Raw genomic sequence first — 22,728 nt, 5'->3', positions numbered from 1 at the left:
GTTTTCCCATAAAGTCTGGTGGTTACTGGCTTCCTACTTTTGTAGTAGAGTGGAGGTTAAAATTGTGCGAAAAACCCTTATTCCTCAGGAGAGCCCTTTCAAATTCCAGGCTGTCATGTGCAAGTTTTTCACCTGAGGATGATAAACTGGCCCCTGAGAAAGAAGGTCAGGAAGTTCTGGAAGAACCCAGGGGTCAGAGATGGACATCATCCTCAGCCAAGAGAACCATGTCCTCTTCGGCCAGAAGGGGGCCATTAAGATTACCTTTGCTCTGTCCTCCCTGATCTTTTTCAGAACTGCCGGAATCAGGGCAAATCGAAGGAAAAGCATAGCTTAGAGGGGAATGCCATGGAATCATGAAGGCGTCTAACGGTTACGGGGTTCCCTTTGGGGTCTATTGAGCAGAACGCCTCCACTTTCCGGTTCTGACTGTTGGCGAATAGGTCTATGATAGGACGTCCCCACATCTCTGATCTGATTGAACACTGATTCTTTCAGTTCCCACTCACCCTGTCTCAACTGGGTTCTGCTTAGGTAGTCTGCCCTGTGATTTTCTATCCCCCTTATGTATAGGGCCGATAGGGACTTCAGATTGCTTCCGGCTAACTGAAAGATAGACTCGGTCACTAGCATCAGAGGACGGGACCGGGTACCCCCCTGGTGGTTCAAGTATGCTACTACAACCCGGTTGTCTGAGAAAACTCAGTGGAGACCCCGCAAAGTGTCCAGGAATTCCAAAAGGGCGAATTCCACTGCTAGCAGCTCCTTCATGTTTGAGGATGCTGAACTCAGGTCATCTGTCCAAACCCCCTGAGCTACCTGGTCATTCCGGTGAGCCCCCCAGCCTCTGGGGCATGCATCTGTGGTCAGGATCTGATGGACTGAAATCACCCACAGAATACCCCGGGTCAAATTGTCCATACTCATTCAAAATCCCAGAGAAAACCTAGTTTAACGACAAGGTTAGCTGACCTAAATGCCCGTTTAGCGAGCTTTCGGCTCCTAGAATCTCCCACTGCAACTGTCTGGTATGCATCTGAGACCATTGAACAGCCGGAAAACAGGCCATCATGGAACCAAGGAGAGACATTGCTTTTAGTACAGACATTGATGGGTGATCCTATATCCGAGAAATCTGAGCTATGATCTTTTGACTCTCTCCTGCCGAGAGGTGACATTCTTGATTTTTTGAGTCTAATATGATGCCTAGATATTCCTGTACTTGATTCGGCACGGTTTTGGATTTTTAGATTTTATTTATTTCTTAAGATTTAAAAGCCAGCCTAAGCTGCTCATGACCTTTTTTAGTTGGTCTTTGCAATGCTGGAAAGAACTGCCTGTTGTCATAAAATCGTCCAGATATGGGACAATCAGTATGTCTTGTTCTCTCAGGTGTGCAGTTACCTCCAAAATTATTTTGGTAAATACAATTGGGGTTATGGCTAGACAGAATGGGAGAGCCGTATACTGGTAGTGCTTGGCCACCCCCCCATAGATATTGCTACCCTGAGGAACTTCTGATAATCCTTGTGGATAGGGACGTGATCGTAAGCTTCCTTTAAGTCCAGAACCGTCATGAAACAGTCCTGAAACAGTATTTTTACTGACATCTTTGTTGACTCCATTTTGAAGGTTTGAACCTTCAACAGCTTGTTCAATTTTTTGAGATTTACAACTGTCCTGTGTTATGCACACGCCCGGGCTAAGCGGCGTGTGCGTGTGATTGGTAGTGATTCCACTGGACCGTGCCGGAGAGTGAATGCCTGGAGGGGCGTGACTAAGTATTCACCCGATCCGACCAGGGTCGCACGACGGCATACGACGCCAGTGCACCAAGGAGGAACCGAGCAGAGGGACCAGGTGCTACTCCAGGACAGACCCCGGACATGGCTGTTGACCCACACAGGGGAATACAGGAACAGGCTAGTAGGCTGGCACACAGACTGGCGGGTATAGGCAGGCACGACTGGTATGCAGGCAGGCGGGTATGCAGGCAGGGGGGTAAAGGCAAGCACAGCTAGAGTGCAGACAGGGAGGCACTAGCAGGTAGGAACACAGGCGGGATAGGACCCAGTACACACCGGGACTGAGGAACAATACAGGCAGAGGTTTACAGGCAAGCACTGCTAGAGTGCAGACAAGGCTGAGCAGGGAGGACAGGGCTCTGTTCACACGGAACAGACAGGAAGGGAAAGACAGAGCCAGATACTCACACAGTACTTGCAGAGACAACAAGCAGGAGTTAGGTACGAGTTCAGACTCTGCAGAAAAAGGAAGGGAACGGACATAGAGGCAAAACAGATAAAGGATAGGAGAGAGTTCAGACTGGAACTGAGTGTACGGAGGAGACCGACACTGCAGCGGGATACAGGAGCGGGTCTGGGAATACTGCCCCCAGAGAGGCGGGACGAACAGGCAAGGAGCGTGTTCAGACAGGACAGACAAGATACAGGAGCGGGTCTAGGTAATCGGCTCCTAGAAGGCGGGAGGAACAGGCTAGGAGCGTGTTCAGACAGGACAGACAAGATACACAGAAAGGACTCAGTTCAGACACGGGAACTAATACCGCAAAGCAGGAGACATACAGGACTTAGTTCAGACACGGGAACTAATACCGCAAAGCAGGAGACATACAGGACTTAGTTCAGACACGGGAACTAATACCGCAAAGCAGGAGACATACAGGACACAGTTCAGACACGGGAGCTGATACCGCAAAGCAGGAAAAATACAGGACTCAGTTCAGACACGGGAACTGATACAAAAAGCAGGAGACATACAGGACTCAGTTCAGACACGGGAACTGATACAAAAAGCAGGAGACATACAGGACTAAGTTCAGACAGGCCTGGAAATACAGCCTCCAGGAAAGGCAGACAAGGAAACAAAGACGGGACCTGGCACCTTCAGAGTGCAAGCACACACTGAAGGAAAACACTATGCTCAGGCAGGGATAGAAGGGAGCTGCTGAGCTATATACCAAGTGTCAGACAGCAATAGGCTGAGGACGCACAAGGGGTGTGACCCACAGCAGGCACAAAAAGCAGGAAGTGATCGGGCGCCGCCCTTAAGCAGCAGAGACAGACACAAACAGACAGCATGGAGGGAAGCCAGAGAGACATTCTGGACAGGAGATCAAGTGCGCGCTCCTGCACAGTGGGAGATGGACCACTATGCAAGGACGCCGCCAGGTATGTTACATCCTGTAAGTCCCGTCCGGTTTTCTCCTCAGGAAAAGAGGGGATTGGAAACCTTCGCCTTTTCCCTGGGAAGGGACTTCTTGAAGGACTGCTTCCTCCATCAGGCCTAGAACTTCCTGCTCTAAGATTAGCTGCTCTTCGTTTGAGGGCCTTTTGGGAGTCCCTATGAAATTTGGATGGGGAATTTGAGTGGAATTGGAATTTCAGCCCTGATTTTATTATGTTTAGGATCCAGGAGCTGTAGGATATTCCTTCCCAGGTCGGAAGAAACAAGGATAGCCTTCCCCCCACCCGGGGAAAACCTTCATTGTGAGGGCTTTCTATTATCATTGGGGGGGGTCTACTGAACAGGAATTCTTTGGCCTTTCTCCTTCTATCCTTCTACTTATCCTGGTCCCTGGGGGGTTTCCTATGGACATATTTCTTACTCTGAAAAGATTTCCTATTGTTGAACAGGAGAGGGAAACCTTTTTCCTTACCCCCGGCTTTGTCCCGGATATCATCCAGAGTAGGACCAAACAAAAATTCGCCCTCACAGGGAATAGAGCATAATCTTGACTTTATCTGGAGATTTCCCGGCCAACATTTAAGCTGGATGGCCCGCCGGGCTGCATTGGAAAAACTTGCTGCCCTAGCCGAGTCAGCCAAGGCCCTAGCGGCCTTGATGAGACCATCTGTTTCTTGTATGGGAAAGCAGCTACGCCCACTTCTATTCCTAGATGGAGGATGACTATGCACTGGACAGATCTGAACCTTAATCATCATCCTCAGGGCTACTGGATCCGGATTCAGGGACACACATTTGGGTTTCTTCTGTTTTTTTCCCCTTCCCCTGGAGGGACCTAACAGTGTCTTCTACCTGTGACCTAAGTTCTGAAGCAAACTTTGGAGTCTCTTCACAAATAGTCTGCTCTATACAAGAGCCGCAGAGTCACTTTTCCCATGTAGTGGGTAACTCTTCTGCGCAAAGTGCACAGGTTCTATGTTTTGTCTTGCCCACACTTTTCCTTCCCTAATGAGAGAAAAAAAAAAGGGGGTACCCAATTATAAGGTGAACTTTCACGAAGATCCCTTTCCATTCAGACGGAAGAAGAGGTACCGGGTTAGGAGGAGGAACAGTTTTTGTAGACCGGTTCTCTCTTGGCTTTGGCGCCGGGCTGACATCCTTGCTGTGCTGGGACGATCTGCCGGAACGCCCACTCCCGCTGTCAGCACGCTCATGATGACGGGAAGAGTCCTCCTGATGTCCCGTTTCCTTATCACGCTTCTTCCTCTGTTGCTGCTGCGACTGAGGTTGACATGGCGAAGGGGGTGGTAGTGGCGATGATTGGGGATGCAGGACCTCCTGGTGCGCCTGTTCATTCATGACCGAAGGAGACTGCCAGAGCCCATCAGAAGTACACACACACACACACACACACCTGGTCTCCTACCCCTCTGCCCTTTTTTTTTCTGAACGAAAATAGCGCCCTCATATGCCTTTCCTAAGGGACGCCATGCATCTGCCCCCGCAAGTTGTCTCCGCAACTGACGCCTGACTGGACTGCGTCAGCAGGGGGCGCGCCCACCATGGGAGTGGCCGCATCATAGGGGCGCGTCACGCCCATCCACCGTAGGAGCATCATGGGCATGGCGTGACGTGTCAAGGGGGCGTGTCACTCCTGCGGGCGCAATGGAACCCCGGAAGTTCCTTGTGCGTCTTCTCAGCACGACCTCAGCTCACAGTCGCCGCCATGAAGATCCAGGGAGAGGTAGCATGTGCATCGCTCCATCTTCCGCTACCTCTTCCCCCGCACACCCTAGAGGCCCAGTGACCCCAGCGGTGGCGCCTCGGGTCACCACACCAGCTGAGGCAGGGAACCTCTGCTGCTTGAGTCAGACTGGTCGGGCCCGGGTCCAATGAGGATTCATCCTTTCTTACACAGGTACGCCGTACTGCAGGTTCCCCGTCAAGGACAGGAAACCAACTGATGCGGGAGAGAGGTACCGCCTTTTTATCTGTAGGTTTCCTGTCCTTGAAGGTCGGATCCCCTCTCCCTGGTGCCGTCATGGGGGAAGGAGAAAACAAGGTTGGGTGGGGGACATACAAACGCCTTGCGTATTGAATCCAGGGTGGGATTTGAATCAGTGCTAACCACTGAGCCACCATGCACTGGAATAGCATACAGTCTTTGGTGCCTAGCACTGAATTTCTGACAGCAAGCTATAGGTGAGATCCTGGAAAAGGAGCCATCTAACAGGATCCTTGTGTGTGTGTGAAATAAACAAACACTGTGATTGTTCTGTAACATTGGAATACAAGCAGTGTGTGAACCTACAAAGCAAATAGCAGAAGAAAGGGCTTGAGCTTCCTCCTTAAGATGGGATCACACAGAATGGCAAACAATCCTATCACACACAATGGCCAGAACAGAAGGAGTTAAACCCCCAGCTAATATGGCAGGAGCTCCGCTCTAGGGAAAGGCCTGAGCTCTGCTCTTTGTAGTTATTTGTTTGGTAAACAAGCTACATTACAGTCAGGGGATTTATACAGTCCCATAAGCCAAAATGGCTTCTCTCTATTTATTTCTCAAGTCTAATAGTGACTCACCCGCCCAGATGGTGCAAGAGTAATCTAGTCAAACATAACATGGGCATTGTCCATTTCACGTGAAGCTTTCTATTAACTTTATACAGAAGAAAGCTTCCGGTCTAAGAATTCGGAATAATTTACAGCAGGCCACTCTGACAATAGTGTACATATACACTATACATAACAAATATTATGAAAGGTGGAAGCAACAAGTAATTATGTGATGTAACTGAGGTCGGGGAAGAGTTTGCTCAAAGGTCAGACCAATAAAAGGGTTGTCAAGGCTTAAAGCACCCCTCCAGCGATTTGTTTTAATTTCAGTGCTGGAGTGGTGCCACTAATCTGAGGTCCCCCCGATCCTTGTCTTAGGCTATGTGCCCACGATGCAGAAATGCTGCATATTTTTTCCGCATCTCCCTGGCAGGAAAAACACATGCGGATTTTACATGCGTTTTTCCAGCCAGGTAGAAGCGTTTGTCAAGCGTTTTTACATGCGGGTTATCAAGTGCTTTTCCAAGCGATTTTAGCATCACTTGGAAAGTGCTTGACAACTTGTTCACACTATATAAATCCATGCAACCAGCATGGATTTATAGTATTGCGACCAAGTTAGTTAAAAAAAAATGAATAAGAATGGTAAAAAATAAAGATTATACTTACCTTCCGATGTCCTCCCGGTGTTTTCTCTGCTGCGTCCGGTGTCTTGGGCGGCTCGCGGTGGTGTGACGGACCTGCGGTGACGTCACTGGGTCATGTGACAGGTCACATGACTCAATGACGTCATGGCAGGTCCTTCACAACACCGCGACCCATAGAGCAGACCAGACGGAGGGGAGAAAACACGGGGAGGATATCGGAAGGCAAGTATAATCTTTTTTTTTTTTTTTTTTTTTTTTTTTTTATTCTTTTTTTTAACAGGTTCTATGGTACCCAGGTCTGGATGAGAGTCTCCTCTTCTCCAGACCTGGGTACCATCCGCACATTGAACAGTGTGATATCCGCATGTACAGATGCAGTGATGCGGATGTCACGCGGTCCAATGCAAGTCAATGGCGGTAATAACGCTGCGTGTCCGCAAAATTAATGGACATGCTGCTTATTTTTCTGTAATGATAATCTGCAGCGGAAATTTCCGCAGAATGTGCACAGCACATGCGGATTATCATTGGGGACCATGGGGCACGTATTACCAAGCGTTTAAGCGTTTTCGCTGCGGAAATTCCACGGCAAAAACGCATAGTGAGCACGCAGCCTAATACTTACCAGCTGCCATCTTCAGGTGTTCCCGATGCCTCTCCAGACCTGCGCCGCCATCTCGTGACCGCAGCTTCTGACTGACTGGAAGGCAGAGGAAATCTTCACAAGCTCTCAATTTAAGTCATCCTGGCTCTCAGACTTACGTTGAATTGTGACTTCTGGATCACTCCAGCAAACACTGGAGAGATCCGGTAGGTCACAAACTGCTGGAGACTGACCAGAGCGACACTGATAAATGATGAAGACGGCTTGTGAGTATAAGACTAGGGACAGGGACCTTACATTAGTGGCACCACTCCAGCGCTGTAATATAAAAAAACAAAAAGCGCTGGAGTGGTGTTTTAACACTTTAATTGCCATAGGACTGCACAGGTAGAAAATGAACAGCACCATTCATCCTCCCCAGGTGCAGTGATGCCTTGGGTTTGTTGTTTACTGCAGCAGTGAAGTCATAACTACAGTTCATAGACTGCTGCAGCCAATCACTGGCTCAGCAGCTCATACATCGGCAGAGGAGCTGTACCCAGTGATTACCTGCAGTGGTGACACATTGTAGTCGTGAGATAATTGCAGCAGCAGCCGGTCAACAAACACCAGGGCAGCTGCGGAGAGGCAGCACTGTACCTGGGTAGTATTGGTGCATCTGCCATTTTCTACCTCTGCAGTCCTATAGACAATTAAACCAAGACAACCTCTAAAATCATTTTTCTTGATTTATCATCCATGAGAACTGAACACGTCAGTATTTTACCAGCATTTGTAAGTCAAAACCAGGTGTCTTCAGAACACAGAACAGATATGAAGCTGTTGGTTCCACTCTTGATTTTAGCTTAAAAATACTGAGGGGTGAATAAGGCCTAATGCCATAATGCTGAAGTAATTTATGGTAAGGTTAGGCTTCTGTTTAATTAACGAATGAGGTTCTGTTATGCTCTTTATGTCTCGTTTATTGATGGCATGATTTAGATGTGTGACCTCACTGTAGGAAAACAAAAATACATTATGGTATAAGGAGAAAGAGGACCTACCATTTTGTTGGGGTACCTCAAAACTACTGGTTGTACAGGGACACCAGGAATAAATGCACCTAGGGGACGAGAAAGAAATATAGAGTCTGCATTGGAATCTAAGTGTACAAGTCATATTAACAAGTTAAAAAAGACAAACTGAATGCATGTATTTAATCCTCTGGATATAACCATAATCATTAAAGCTTTTGTTCTTTTTCCTTTCAGATAAATAGGGAGCCCCAGAACTACCTTGCAAATAAGAGTCCTGAAGGCTCGAAAACCTGAGTGTTCATAGCACAGCACTGCATGGCTCAGTACAAGACTGGCACTGATAACTGACTGTAACAAACAGTACACCATTGCGTAACTGTTTGTTAAGAATTATTCTAATGGCACAATAAACTATTTGCAAAAGGTTATTGTGCCATTTGGCTATTAGAAATGTTGAAAAAATACTTTGGATACATAGTTTGAATCTGATATATTCATGAGGAAAGAGCAACAGCGCCTCTGAGGATGCTTAATGCACATATAAACAGCAGCAGGTCACTACAACGGGAAACAGGGTAGGCAAGGTACTGGGGGGGGGCTACTCTCCAGATTAATATATAGACTGTCTCTCAAATAGTTTAGGTTGCTGCGAGTAAGGACCTGTAGATGCAGTAAACTGCTTTTACAAAGGCACCATATCAATCTGACAGGTTAGTTTAGGGGAAAAAAAAAAGAAATTTATAACAATTCTATTTAGTCTAAATCATGGTTCCCATATGAAATCTCTCATTTCTAGCCTGATGTGATTTCATGACTCCAAAAAAACATAGTATGATATTACTGTACAATCAAGAACAAATGTGATCTAGGCCATCAATCCTGGCAGACAGTCTTCAATGGCCCAGAGTCCTATTCATCACACTGTATTAAAGAAATACTCCTACAGATAGAGGGTATAGCTTGGCGATGGTTAACTATTGAAAAGTAGTCATACTTTTTTTTTATCCCATGTGTTCTAAAATAGCATGCATAGTTCTTGCTTCCAAAGAACACATCAGGTCAAAGAAATAAATCTAAAGTATCACTTTGGAGCAAGTTATTTGATTTTATAAAGAAGATTAGTGACGCAGGGCTCCTGTCTACTTGCCGAAGCTCAGCTTATCTACTCAGCATTTTCAGGACTGGAAATATAAAGGAGTCAGGCTTCATATACACGGTAGGAGTAGGTCTGTCTGAGTGCACAATTAGCGAGAACCTCATTCCTATCCAGTACCCTAACTAAAAATGTCAGATGAAACACAAACATATGAAAGAATAAGGATGCTAATGTAAAGTAAAAAGGTGAATTATTTATACTGCATAGTTTACCAAAAAACTCTATGCTAAACATTCCAGATTCCAATAAATAGTCAGTTAAGAAAAAATAGCAAAAGTAGAAAGCATAAAGTAAGCAATTCTGCAATGGTTGGGTCAAATAGGTAAGTAATATTTTGATTTACTCCAATAACTAAGAAGCAAAGTGGAGCATTCAATTTTGTAGGCTTGATAAAAATAACCTAAATGATTCTTGTGGCTTAAATTTTGTTACTGTAAAAGGAGAATTTTCCAATGATCCTTTATAGGACGTACTACAGAAGATGTTATTAGGAAGCAGCCCTTCAACCACTTCTTATGCTTATTAGAGTCAACATGTATCATAAGTAGGGCACCATGGTGCAGTAATTCAGCAGAGACAGATCTGACTATACACAAGAGTATGCTCACCAGACTAACTGTCTAAGGAACAGGCACAAAATGTGTTTAGGGTGATCTGTAGTGCATGTGGCTGCTGCGTCAACCTGAAGCCATCAGTGTGCAGAATAATTCAGGGCTCAATTAATGTGCTGCCACCATCAAGTTAAAGACTGGTTTGTAAAAATTTCATGTGTGAAGGATGAAAAGAATTATTAAAATGTGCTACGCGCTCCATGGTTGGTCTCACCACTTCATCAGATATATTTCCTGATAAAATGGTTGTAATAACCTTGGGATACATAGCATGTTTTATACAGAAGGTTTAAGGGAATATACATTACTTAAAAGGGGTTCTCCGAGAAATGTGATAAAATAAATAAGATACTTTTAAAAATTAAACATTTTTCTAAATACCTATATTTAGCAAAAAGGTATGCTCCATCTACTACACTCTGTCAGGATTTTAAAGACTGGAATAGAAGGATAGGGTTAATTCTGCGCTGCCAGTAATTAAAGATGATTATCGGCAGCGCAGAATTAACCCCATCATTCCATCCCAGCTGTTACTTAGCTATGGGTCCGAAGCAGGCTTGCGCCTTTTAGTGGTTGTGGTCACGCAACCATACCAGGTGAGTGCCATTGCTTTTGGTCTTCCCACTGTCACTCGGATAAAACCCTATTGTGCTTATTGTTATTCCAGTTTTTCCTAACTCCGGTTTTTAAAGATGGCAGCTTCTATCTAGCAGTATGCAGCCATCCTAGGACAGACAGCATGAAGAGCAAGACAGACGTACTCCCTGCACTGCATTTAAATGGTCAGGCAGACTGAGATGGATGTATATGCTCAGTCAGCTAAAGAAAGGAGTTTATCTTCTCCTTTAGTCCTGGCTCCCTGTACTCAGTGTCCTGTCAGGCTGACTGAACAGAGGAATGAACGTTCATGATGCCTGACAGGACGCTGCTCTGAACCGACGTCTGTCTCGAGCAGACGTTCTTTATGTCCTACGGTGTGTCCTCTGAAATCTAGGTGCACACTAATTTATGGCAGCTGACAGCATGCAGTAGATAAAAGGTATTTAGAAAAAAAAAAATTAATCTCTAAATGTGTATTTTGTAACAATTCTCAGAGAACACCTTTAAATGGTTCCTAGTCCCATGCTTGAAACCCCCAGAAATGTTTAGAAATGCCCATTCAGCGAATTAGATGGGTTAAAACCTATGGTCAAGCCTCAAAAAGTGGGTGGACAAACAAAAACACAGCAATTGTGAAAAAATCCAAGCACTGATTAGGCAAGAACAGGTTGCCAACAGCCAGGATTTGGCACAGAAGCGGATATCCAGCTGCCACAGCAAATTGCAAGAATCTTGGAAAAAATAAGGGTCAAAACTGTAAAAATTGAGTCTTTGAAAAATTTGATGTATTAGTCCATAAAAGTTAAAACGCTTATGAAATGCACAGAACAGTACTTCAGTAACCACTGAGACATCCAACTAAAAGATCTAAGATCACTGAAGCAGCACTCTTTAGGAAAAATGAATTTTCAGTGTCAAAATTGCTGGCCAAGACTGTATAGTACACACGACCATCAAGAGATTCTGGAGAAATCCATGAGGACAAGGGACAAGGCCAACGATCAGTATTGGATGCTAATGATCTATGGGTCATAAGGCAGCACTGCATTAAAAACGGGCATGATTTGGTTGTGAAAATCACTGTATGGGTCACGAATAATTCCAGAAATCATGATCTGTGAACATAGTTTGAAGTGCAATTCACAAATGAAAGTTAAAGGGGTATTCCCATCTTCAAGATCCTCTCCCAATATGTAGTAGGTGTAATAATAATATTAGCAAATGCCTACAAATAGAAATGCAGTTTAGTATTTTTGATTTGCTATGCCACTTTCCTCATGTGCAAGCATTGCAGGACCTTAGGTATCAATGGTTATGACCACTAGCAGCTAGCTAACTGTCACTTTATCAGTGGACGTAACCATGGATACCTAAGGTCCTGCAATGCCTGCACATGAGGAAAGAGACATAGCGAATCAAAAATACTATATTACATTTCTAATTGTAGGTATTTGCTAATATTATTATTATTATTATTATTAATTATTACACCTACTACATATTGGGATAGGATCTTGGAGATGGGAATACCCCTTTAAAGCTCTATCATGCAAAGAAAAAGCCACATATCAACAATTCAGAAAAGCTGCAGACTCAAGAGCAGAGGGACCATCCAGCTTGTTATCTGCAGACAGTAGAAAAGCCTGTATCTCTGATGGTATGGGGTTGCATTAGTGCCTATGGCATGAGCAGCTGCCATAGATTTTTAAATTACTTACATTTTTTCAACTGAAAAAGGAAAAACTTAAATCTCTCAACTCCTGACATGTTCTATGTTAAAATGTGACCATTTTTTGCTCTGATTTTCTAATCAGGTTTTTTTTCTAATTTCCTATATGTGCCCATTTGATTGGCCACTTTGGTCCTCTTTTAAAAGAGACCTTTCTCTTGGATATCTGACAACCACTCACTATATGTTATCAGGACATTTAATTCAAATCCACTTTATTACCATGCATTTAATCGCATTTCAAAAGTTATTGCCCAAATGCAGGTGTTGCCCTTTAAAATGGGGAAAAAAAAAAGCTATTCACACGATGAGATAAATCATCATCTCTGGAGGGCCCCAGGATGATTAGAAGGATGATCCAGAGCCCCCCTCTAATTCTCGCTACACACTGTGGTGAGAAGTAGAAATGGAGCAGAGCTTTATTCTCTCTCCTGCCTTACGATATAGGACAGAACAAGTGACATGTAGTAGAGCACACCAGCAATGTAATGTCTCTAGTAATTGTTTGTTTAGTTTTTAACTTTGATATCATTTTAAAAGGTTTAAGAGAGTCATGAAAAGGGAGCCTGGCATGGGATTCTCATGCAATTACTTTCATGTTTTGTAACAATGGAAAACATCAAGGAAATCACAGGCTTCATCAGAATCCAATCCCGCAGATTACCTGGCAGATTATTTACAGACTACATTCAACAGTTAGTTATTTTTTCTCATCATCATTTTACTTTAGTGCCAGGAATGAGAGGCAGAAAAAAATGCCAACATGGTGAAACTATTGTGTCTATTTGTGCTGATGACTATTATTTAAACGAGGGGAAGCTGTAGATGCAACATCAGATTAATTTAACCAAAAAAGCTCTGATCGCTACCATTCATTCCAGATCTATGCTGTGTTGTACGACCACTAGCAACTAGCTAACTGTGACTTTATCAGTGGACATAATCATGGATACCTAAGGTCCTGCAATACCTGCACATGAGGAAAGACATAGCAAATCAGAAAAACTATACTACATTTCTCATTGGAGATATTTGCTAATATTACTATTATTAAACCTCCTACGTATTGGGATAGGATCTAGGAGATGGGAATACCCCTTTAAGGTTAAAGCAGATTTGAAAAAAATACCCCCTTAAATCATGGATGTGGAGTTTACATGCTAAACTCTTTAGAAACCAGTGGTCCCAAATTTCAGCAAATTTTCCATACATAACAGTAGTGCCCATGTAGTCAATAGGTAAACATGTAATACATCATCATGATAAAGTGGGTTATGCTTCGCTTCACAGTAAATTTACAGTCTAGTCAATAAACAAGTGTCCTGAGTGTGGCCTTCCTTCATAGAATCTATATGCCCTAAATAAGACACATGGAAACGGTTTGTTCTGAGTAGATAATACCTTAAAGGGGTTTTCCCACGAGCAAAAGTATTTTTTTTAATCAACAGATCTTGGAATAATAAGTTCCACAACTGGACGTGTTTAAAAAAAAAATGCTCCTGTGCTGAGATAATCTTATAAATGTGCCCCTGCTGTGTACTGTGTAATGGCTGTGTCTGATCGTGCAGGAACATGGTCTGATCGTACCACATTGCCTGAGCAGGAGAGGAAGCAAAAGAGTATACAGACATTACAGCATGGGATCACAGCTGATTCTATCTGTGAGGTAAAACATTGTATAAAAATAGGCAGTCAAAAAGGTTTTACTCTCAAATAATTATTTGTTATCTCACGCTGTAATGTCTGTATGCTTCCCTCCCCTGCCCAGGAGCTGTGGTATGATCAGACCATGTTGCTGTACGGTCAGACACAGCCATTACACAGTACACAGCAGGGCACATTTATAAGATTATCTCAGCACAGGAACATTATTTTTAAACACGTCCAATTGTGGAACTTATTATTATTGCGAGATCTATTGATTAAAATATACTTTTGTTAGTGGGACAACCCCTTTAAAAGCACAACTCAGATTTAAAATGCCCTTAGGCTAAAATCTTAGTCTATTCTGTGTGTTTTTGGATTGGTCAAAGGAATTAGATGTTTTTAGGGAATTTGCTGACCTTTATTTTTGACAGCTTGTATTATGAACTATTCAGACCCTTTCCCATTATTAAATAATTATGTCTCCGATGGGTTGAAAACCAATAAGTGTCCACTCACAGCAGTACCCATTAATGTGAACTGCTTTACATTCACATATTTATCATAGCTCTTCTAGCAAACTCCAGGTGTTCCCGCTCTGATACATTATATAGATTAATAAATATCTTCCTAATGCACACAGATAATATTGGCAGACCTTGACCGTATAAAAGACACCCACACACATTAGACTAATGTCGGCCGAATCCACCAATAAAGACGGGTTCGGAAAACAGTCTAATGTAAATGGAAGCCCCTGACAATTGACTGTCTGGGGAGTTAAAGGGATATTCTCAAAGTTGTCTGTTGAACAGCTTGGAGCTATGTAGTCTCCTTGCTTTCTTGAAGGGCGGGCACTTCTTGAATGACAGATCTGATCCAATAGCTTCGTCCTGCTACTACTTATTATTGGTCTGTCAATGTTTGTCTACACTGTTCATATCATGTTTGCATATAGAGATAACAGTGCATTTGAAAAAGCACATCTCAGGAAGCGAGAGCTGTGATTCGGAGAACTGCTCTGGAAACTGCTGATGGTAGGGGTTGAGGCCTGGTGATTTTACAGGACTGATAACCACTCAGAAGCGGAGCGGGAGGGGGGACAGAGGTGAGAAACTAACTGCTGTATAGAAATTAATGGTCTGTAGAGCACTGACTGAGCGCTGACTCCTCTCCTGGAATGTAACCACTACAAATACTCCAGACTCTGGTGGCCAAGCTCCTTGGAAAGAAGTTGTACACTATGAAGGATAAAACCTCTCACAGCAAGAGAATGAAAAAGCAAGTCAATTGCAAACTTGCTTATTTTATGCTGTCTAACGAAATAAGCAATTTAATAACATGAGTAGTCCTTTAAGGATCAGACATGTCCAGTTTCAGACTGCTTGATCCTTTTGCTCTCCCAGAGATAAGTTGTCGCCAGACATGTCTGTCAGGGGTGCTCTCAAACACCGCAAGAGCACTTGGCAGAATGAGGGTTCCTATGCATGGAAGAGACATCAGAAGTAGCTGCTGTCCAAATGATTGGCCGAACGATTGTTAGCTGTCGTCCTAATTTTTATGGGGGATTTTAGGGTCACTATCCAGGATAACAATTAGAAATGTTTTCTTCTTTATATAGCCAAAAACTGTACCTCCTAAGGCTTCATTTTCTTACCAAACACTAAAAAGAACTCAAAAACATTATGCATCAAAAGCGACTGGAAACGAGAAAAACTTAGTTTCCCACAGTTACTTCATTATTTAACATATAACATATTTCAGCAGTCATTATGTAGTTTATGTTTCCACCACCCTCCCACTCCCGAACACTTCCGCACAACAAACATTTTTTGTTCAACTATATCAACTTTCACTGTGTATACAGTAAGAAAGAAAAAAAAAGCATCAGAAGTGTCTAACAATGGACGAGTATAGAGAGCAAAATTTCTCAAATAGACAAATATTAGCAATCAGCTATGATTAATCAAAAATGCATAGAGTAAATAGCAACAGAAAGTGGGGTAAATATCACCAATACCTAAGTGGGTGAAAAATGGGTGATCTACAGCCTACCTCTATTGGTCACTAGCTGCAAATGTTATATCTAGCATAGACTAAATCATACTTTAGAGTCACTGCAGACCTACATTACACCAGGCAATCAGACATTCAGCCTGACTCATTACATTCACATCCTACCAGGTTTGAAGGTAATCAGACAGGATCTGTTGGTGCAGGTTCCTTCTGGGAAGATCATCACCTGTAAGGAAAAAAAAAAAGAGTTAAACCTATAATGTCAGACAAAAGAGCAAGTGAAATATTGGAACTTAGAAGTAATGGTGTGAAAAGAAACTATGGCTAGAAAACAGAGAGATTATTGATTATAATGCATTTATAATAGAATAGTACACAAAGAATAGAGGAGCCGTATGTTATGTATCAATAATGGGATCGTGACTTATTAGGACAAAATATTGGAACCTTTCTTTTAAAGAGAATATGTCAGTAGGATCAATCCTCCTAAGCTGTCTATATGGGCATGTAGGTCATAGGAAGCTGAATAAAGCGATACCTTGATATCCGAAATCCAATGTATTATCCCAGAGATAGCCACATTTTTTCATATATGTAAATGAGCTCCAGGCTATGGGCCGGACACTGTTCTCTTACTGGTTGTAAATAACAGGGGGTGTTAGTGTGATGTACTGGCCGCTCTCCTGATCTCATTGCAGAGCTGAGTGTGGTTATACCTGACACATCTGCAGGTTCAGCTTCCAGCTCACAGGCAGACAGGGTTGCAGTACAGCAGAGCTGTGAGAGCTGCAGCAAATAAGCTTGCAAGAAGACAAAGTTCAGTTCACTTGTTCTGTGTTAGTTACTTGTCTCACACTAGTAACTCCCCCTTCATTTAATATAAGCTCTTTAATCACATTTCCTGAAAATAATTCTTTCAGATTCAGAAAACATATTTGCAAGTATTTAAAACATTTGGACAGAACAGTTTTGTGTTCAGGACCCTAATTTAGAATAGAGTATAATGCTACATCAGAGCAGTTATCACAGAACCACAGATGTCTGTGGATGACATGGCCTTCTGACTTCACTAGGCACAATGTAATTCTTCATTTTACTTGTAGTGGCACTGCAGGTAATTTAACTACTTGCTTCCAAGTTCTTTCACAGATCACATTTTAATCACTGGGGGGTCCCTATCACCTGGACACTAATCAGCTCATTGTCACAGCTCCCTTCCAACAAAATGGGATTGTCTATAGTAGACAACCTCTTGGATGACATTTGACATACCTGTGGCCAAATACCATTTGAGTGAGCTCGTCTTCTGATTTCTTCCACCGTTTTTCTCCTAGAATCTTGATCAGAGCGGGAAACAAACACTGGTCGAATATAATTAATTAATGCTGAAAGCAAAACAAAAAAGACAAAAAAGAGAAATGACTTTGTTTTGTCCTAGAATAGTTAATTTTTATTAAATTATTTTAAATTTATAGTTCCCATGGTAATGATAATTATCAAAAACTCCGCGTATAAACTAACAAAGTAATAACTGGATTAATTTAAGCAGAAAACAAATGTCCTGAATTTTGTTGAAATGCTTCCTTTTAGCGCTGATAAAAGCGACCATTATTAAGTATACCATTTAGCTTTGTTTAATCTAATGAAGAAGGTTTTGGTCTATTAACTTCCTCAAGAATCTGTCCTTTTCTGTTGGTTTCATTTGGAATCTTTCCAAGTTTCTGCACAAAGTGATGGCTAAAGTGGTCAGAAAGTACTTAAAACGGTTAGCTCAGAAGAGAAGATTGTACAAGTGTGATCTGCTTCCACTGTAATGTCTAGGGCTTGGGATAGCACCAGAATTGGTAACGTAGTAACTGAGCTACCAACACAGGAGTTGCAGTGGTGCAATCTCCGTGTATATCCATGTGTGGAAGTACATATTTAGATAGGCATGTACGTACGTACAGTGGCATGTAAAAGTTTGGGCACCCCTGGTCAAAATTACTGTTATTGTGAACAGTTAAGCAAGTTGAAGATGAAATGATCTCTAAAAGACCTAAAGTTAAAGATGACATTTCCTTTGAATTTTTGGCAAAAAGAAAAAAATATATTTTCAGCCCTTACATTTTAAAATTACAAAAAGGGAAATGGACTGATGCAAAAGTCTGGGCACCCGGCATGGTTATTACCTAGTAGCACCCTCTTCTGCAAGTATCACAGCTTGTAAACGCTTTTTGTAGCCAGCCAAGAGTCTTTCAATTCTTGTTTGAGGGATTTTCATCCACATTTCCTTGGAAAATCCTTCCAGTTCTGCGAGATCCCTGGGTCGTCTTGCATGTACTGCTATTTTGAGGTCTAGCCTCAGATTTTCAACGATGTTCAGATAAAGGGATTTTGAGGGCCATTGAGCCTGTGCCTTTTGAGGAAGTCTATTGAGGATTTTGACGTGCCATGAGAGCCAGCCATTTTTTTTTCAATTTCAGCTTTTTAACAGATGGTGTTATGTTTGCATCAATTTGTTGAAGTTTCATTGAATCAATTCTTCCCTCTACCCATGAAATGTTCTTAGTGCCATTGGCTGCAACACAATCCCAAAGAATGATTGATCCACCTCCATGCTTAATGGTTGGCGAGATGTTCTTTTCCTGAAATTCTGTACTCTTTTTTTTTCTTCACATATACCTTTCACCATTGTGGCCAAAGAGTTCTATTTTAACCTCATCCGTCCACAGGACTTATTTCCAAAATGCATCAGGTTTGTTTAGATGTTCTTTTGTATACTTCCGACGCTGAATTTTATGGTGAGGACGCAGAAGAGGTTTTCTTCTGATGACTCTTCCATTAAGGTCATATTTGTGCAGTGTCTCTGAACAGTAGAACAAATGTACCATAACTTCCGAGTCTGCTAAATTTTTCTGAAGGTCTTTTACAGTCAAGCGAGGGTTTTGATTTTCCTCTCTAGGAATCCTATGAGCAGCTCTCACTGAAATTTTGCTTAGACCTTATCTTGACCTCCACTGTTCCTGTTAACTGCCATTTCTTAACTACATTTCGAATTGAGGAAAGGGCAACTTGAAAACCTTTTGCTATCTTCTTATAACCTTCTCCTGCTTTGTGGGCCTCCACCATTTTCAGAGTGCTAGGCAGCGGCTTAGAAGAACCCACGGCTGCTGTTTTTTGGCACAAGGTTAGAGGAGGCTGTGTTATTATAAAGCTGGGAAATTTGCATCACCTGACCTTTCCTAAGGATGATAGTGAACAAGACATAACCCTAACGGGCTAATTAAGGTCTGAAACTTTGGTCAAAGTTATCTGAGCACACAAATCTCCAAAGGTGCCTAAACTTTTGCATCGGCCCATTTCCCTTTTTGTAATTTTTAAAAAGAAAAAAAAAAGACAATTTTTTTTTGTGCAAAATACAAAGGAAATGTGTCATCTTTAATTTTAGGCCTTTTAGAGATCATTTGATCTGCAACTTGGTTATCTGTTCACAATAAACAGTAATTTTGACCAGGAGTGCCAAAATTTTACATATGTATGCATGCATGCATTTGAATTTGCAGCCATTCAAAACGACATCATTTTTAAAACACATCAGTTTGGAGACGTTTACATAGCCCAGAATACCAAGATTAATAAATGTCAAGCTACATATACAAATTAAATGTTTCTAGCCCCAAGCCCATTACAACAATTAAGGAGAAGTTTATTACGGTTATGGCATACCTCCCAAACTTTCAACTCCTATTCGCAGCTTTTGGGCTTGTCCTGTAAAAAACACATTACCTAACCACAGAACAGGAAATAAAAATGTATAATCACTGGGGGTCTGACAGTGCTGGGACCCCCACAGATTACAGATCACTTGTTATTAGAGATGGGAGAGTCAATTCGTATGTCTCCAGACCATCGGCCAGGTTAGCAATCTGCGACCGCTGGACGGGAGGCCTGCGAATTTCCTTACCTCCCGGTATGCCCAGCTCTTTTGATTGATATCACTTGTGCGCATCTCATGGAAATGATCACGTCGCGCTAGCTCTACTAATCAAAGCAAGAGATGGGAATGCCGAGAGGCAAGAAGAGTTCCAGGCCTCTCGTCCAGCGGTCACAGATTACGGACCTGGCCGATGAACCAGAGTCCTGAGAATCGATTTTTCCCATCTCAAAGTGTTATCCATCCTGTAGATAGGGGACAAATGCGCTTTATGGGACAACCCCTTTAAGACCCACTCTTTATCAACCCAGCAATGACAGCTAATCTTTCTACCCCAACGAGGCTGATTATGTGGGACAATTGCAGGAAAACGAGAAAATTTAAAGATTGTTACAGACAGATCCCTTGTACTTTAGCACACATCGCTTTTATATGCAACTAAATTTCCTTTGAGATCTAAGAATAAAAATTAAAGATACACTATGTGATAAAGAATTGTGTATTTTAAGGCTGAATTCACTCAAAAGCGGAAAAGATTAGCCATGTCAGGTGTGGCGGAAACGGACATGTCAGCAACCCATGTGGAGTGCCAGTGTCTGGCGCAGTGTGCTTTGAGCTGTCAAGTGGCACAAGTCCAATCATCAGACTCTTATCTGCACGATGAGTCCCGATGATGCATTCGGCGATACCACATGAAGGCACAGCCAAGTGGAAAATTGTTCATTTGAATTGTGCCATTGGCTATTGTGGGACAGTATGCCATTCAACTGCATTTTATTCTAGGATGGCACAGAAGATGGACCTAAAATTGGTTGACTGGGTTAGCCCTAAAAACGGTTTTTGGTTACAATTTTACAAACAACCAGAACCTGTGCTGATTTTTAGGCACAAGTTCATACCCAACAGATTTGCTGCAAAAGTTTTTGAGACTAAAGATCAGTTCAATATATGTTACTAAGGCATGTGCTTGGATCTCTTCAAGCCCAATTCCTTTGAACAAGATAGATGCAGAAATTTCTGTAAAAAAAAAAAAAAAAAAAATCTACCCCCTATTAGGTAAAAAAAGTAATATACCATTTTATATGCAATGTTGCTCATTAGAAACACCAATTCACATGTAGGAAGCAACTCGTGCAGTAATATAAGCTACTATACAGCCTGCATATCGTCAACTTCCTGTGTTTTGTGCTCACATTGAAATTAGGGGTCCCATAGAAGCACTTAAATACCCCAGAAAACCTATTCATTTGGAGATTAAAAGGAATCTGTCAACAAGATTTTGTCACCTAATCTGAGAACAGCATAATGTAGGGAAAGAGACCCTGAATACAAATGATGTGTCACTGGGCTGCTTGCTGTAGTTTTCTCAAAATCACATTTTTATCAACAGAGATCACTGGAGGACTAGTAAACCTGCTGAGTCCCTCATATTCATGAGCTCTGTATAACTCAGCCACTGATTGACAGCCTTCTGCCTATGCACAGTGTACACAGAAAGCTGACAATCAGTGGTGTGGGTGGGTTATACACAGCTCAGCATTCAGAGAACTGGTAGAACCGCAGCAGAGAAAACAGTGATTTTATCAAAACTGCAGCAATCAGACCAGTAAGTGACATCACTGGAATCAGGGTCTCTGCCCCTACATCATGCTGCTCTCAGATGCTTGACAGATTCCCTTTAAAACACAGTGAAGGTTAATATACAAAACAGAACCGTTTTACTTCTATGCACTTTTGAACTTAGTTTCTTAATTACAACTCACTTCCCCAAACAGGAATGTCTTTGCTTTCTGCCTTCATGACAATAGAAGCCATTGTCATAGTCACTGGAATAGCATCAAAATAGGAAGAGTGTGGAGCCAGGGTGAGAATAGGAGCTTCTGCAGGCAAGGCTTGTCTTCCTTTTACGGTCACCCAATGAAAGCCGCCAGCAAACCACATCGTCCGCATTATAGCTTTTAATAATATGTCCAAAATCCTAAAATATAGTAAAAAGATATACATTAACATACACTTATACATTTTCATTTGCAGCCATTCAAAACGATGTTTTTTAAAACAAATCAGCTTTTGAGAAATTTACATAACCCAGAATACCAAGAGTAACAAAGGTCAAGCTACATACACAAGCCCCAAGCCATTTACGATTATTTATGGAGAAGTTTTATTACAGTTATGGCATAGCTCCCAAATGGTCAATTCCTATTCGCAAGTTTTAGGCTCGTCCTGTAAATAAACACAAAACTACATCAAGACTCCATGAGAAAAGCAGTCTAGGACAGGTGCCACACTACCTTGTATAATCTGGTATTGCCCCATTCACTTGAATGCAATATTACATGGCCCATAGTAATGAGTAAAACCAAAGAAATGAGTTGGAACACGTTTGTATAAATGCAATGTGTAGGTGCACATTCACACTGTAGCCATTTAAACAGACAAAACTTTACATAAAAACTAATTTTCATAGTCAAGAGAGGCCTAAACCCTCCCTTACATGTCTAATGAACAGTCTGTAAAAATACACACGGTATGTTTGAACCATCTAGATGCCACTTTCAGAATTAATAGCAACACCTAGGGGGGTTAAATTGCCATAGTCCGTGCCCACACCAATCATGGCAGATGCAGCAGGGTGTCAGCTATAGCGCACATCTGCGGCATTTTAATTTGTCAGGGGATTCTATTCCCTTATATCTGGGGTCAGTAAAAAGGCATATTGGTGGTCCTTAAAGGGTTAACACGTCTATCGATCCAGTGATTGCCAAGACTTATTTCATGGTGAAGAAATTTCAATGTTGAGAAGGGATATAATATACTGTATACACACACACACACCTTACACCCTGTTGCATCAGCCGCAATTGGTGTTGACACTGATCATGCCAATTTAACCCCTTATATGCTGCTGTCAAAGGAGAAAGAGGCATCTAGATGGTTAACAGAGTGTGGGGGCTCCCTCTTTCAACCAGATCAGCACCCTGAAATCTTGATGGGGTGGGCTCGACAGTTGCCATGGCAATCTA

General features: G+C 42.3%; 1 protein-coding gene across 1 annotated transcript in view; it reads right to left on the bottom strand.

The window, feature by feature from the left end:
• The window catches only part of LPCAT1 (lysophosphatidylcholine acyltransferase 1), a 107,736-nt gene that overhangs the window by 23,560 nt on the left and 61,448 nt on the right, over window positions 1-22,728 (bottom strand). Inside the window, exons 3-6 of the mRNA XM_073678617.1 lie at window positions 21,466-21,680; window positions 17,059-17,171; window positions 15,952-16,012; window positions 8,058-8,116 (exon numbers count right to left, since the gene is read on the bottom strand). Of these exons, the coding sequence (XP_073534718.1) occupies window positions 8,058-8,116; window positions 15,952-16,012; window positions 17,059-17,171; window positions 21,466-21,680 (448 nt within the window). The remainder of the gene's footprint in view (window positions 1-8,057; window positions 8,117-15,951; window positions 16,013-17,058; window positions 17,172-21,465; window positions 21,681-22,728) is intronic.

Source organism: Phyllobates terribilis, unplaced genomic scaffold (assembly GCF_046119375.1).
Source record: "Phyllobates terribilis strain yellow unplaced genomic scaffold, ASM4611937v1 Scaffold_4__5_contigs__length_816908805, whole genome shotgun sequence".
In the NCBI taxonomy this organism is placed as follows: Eukaryota; Metazoa; Chordata; class Amphibia; order Anura; family Dendrobatidae; genus Phyllobates; species Phyllobates terribilis.
This window is presented reverse-complemented; position numbering and strand designations above follow the sequence as displayed.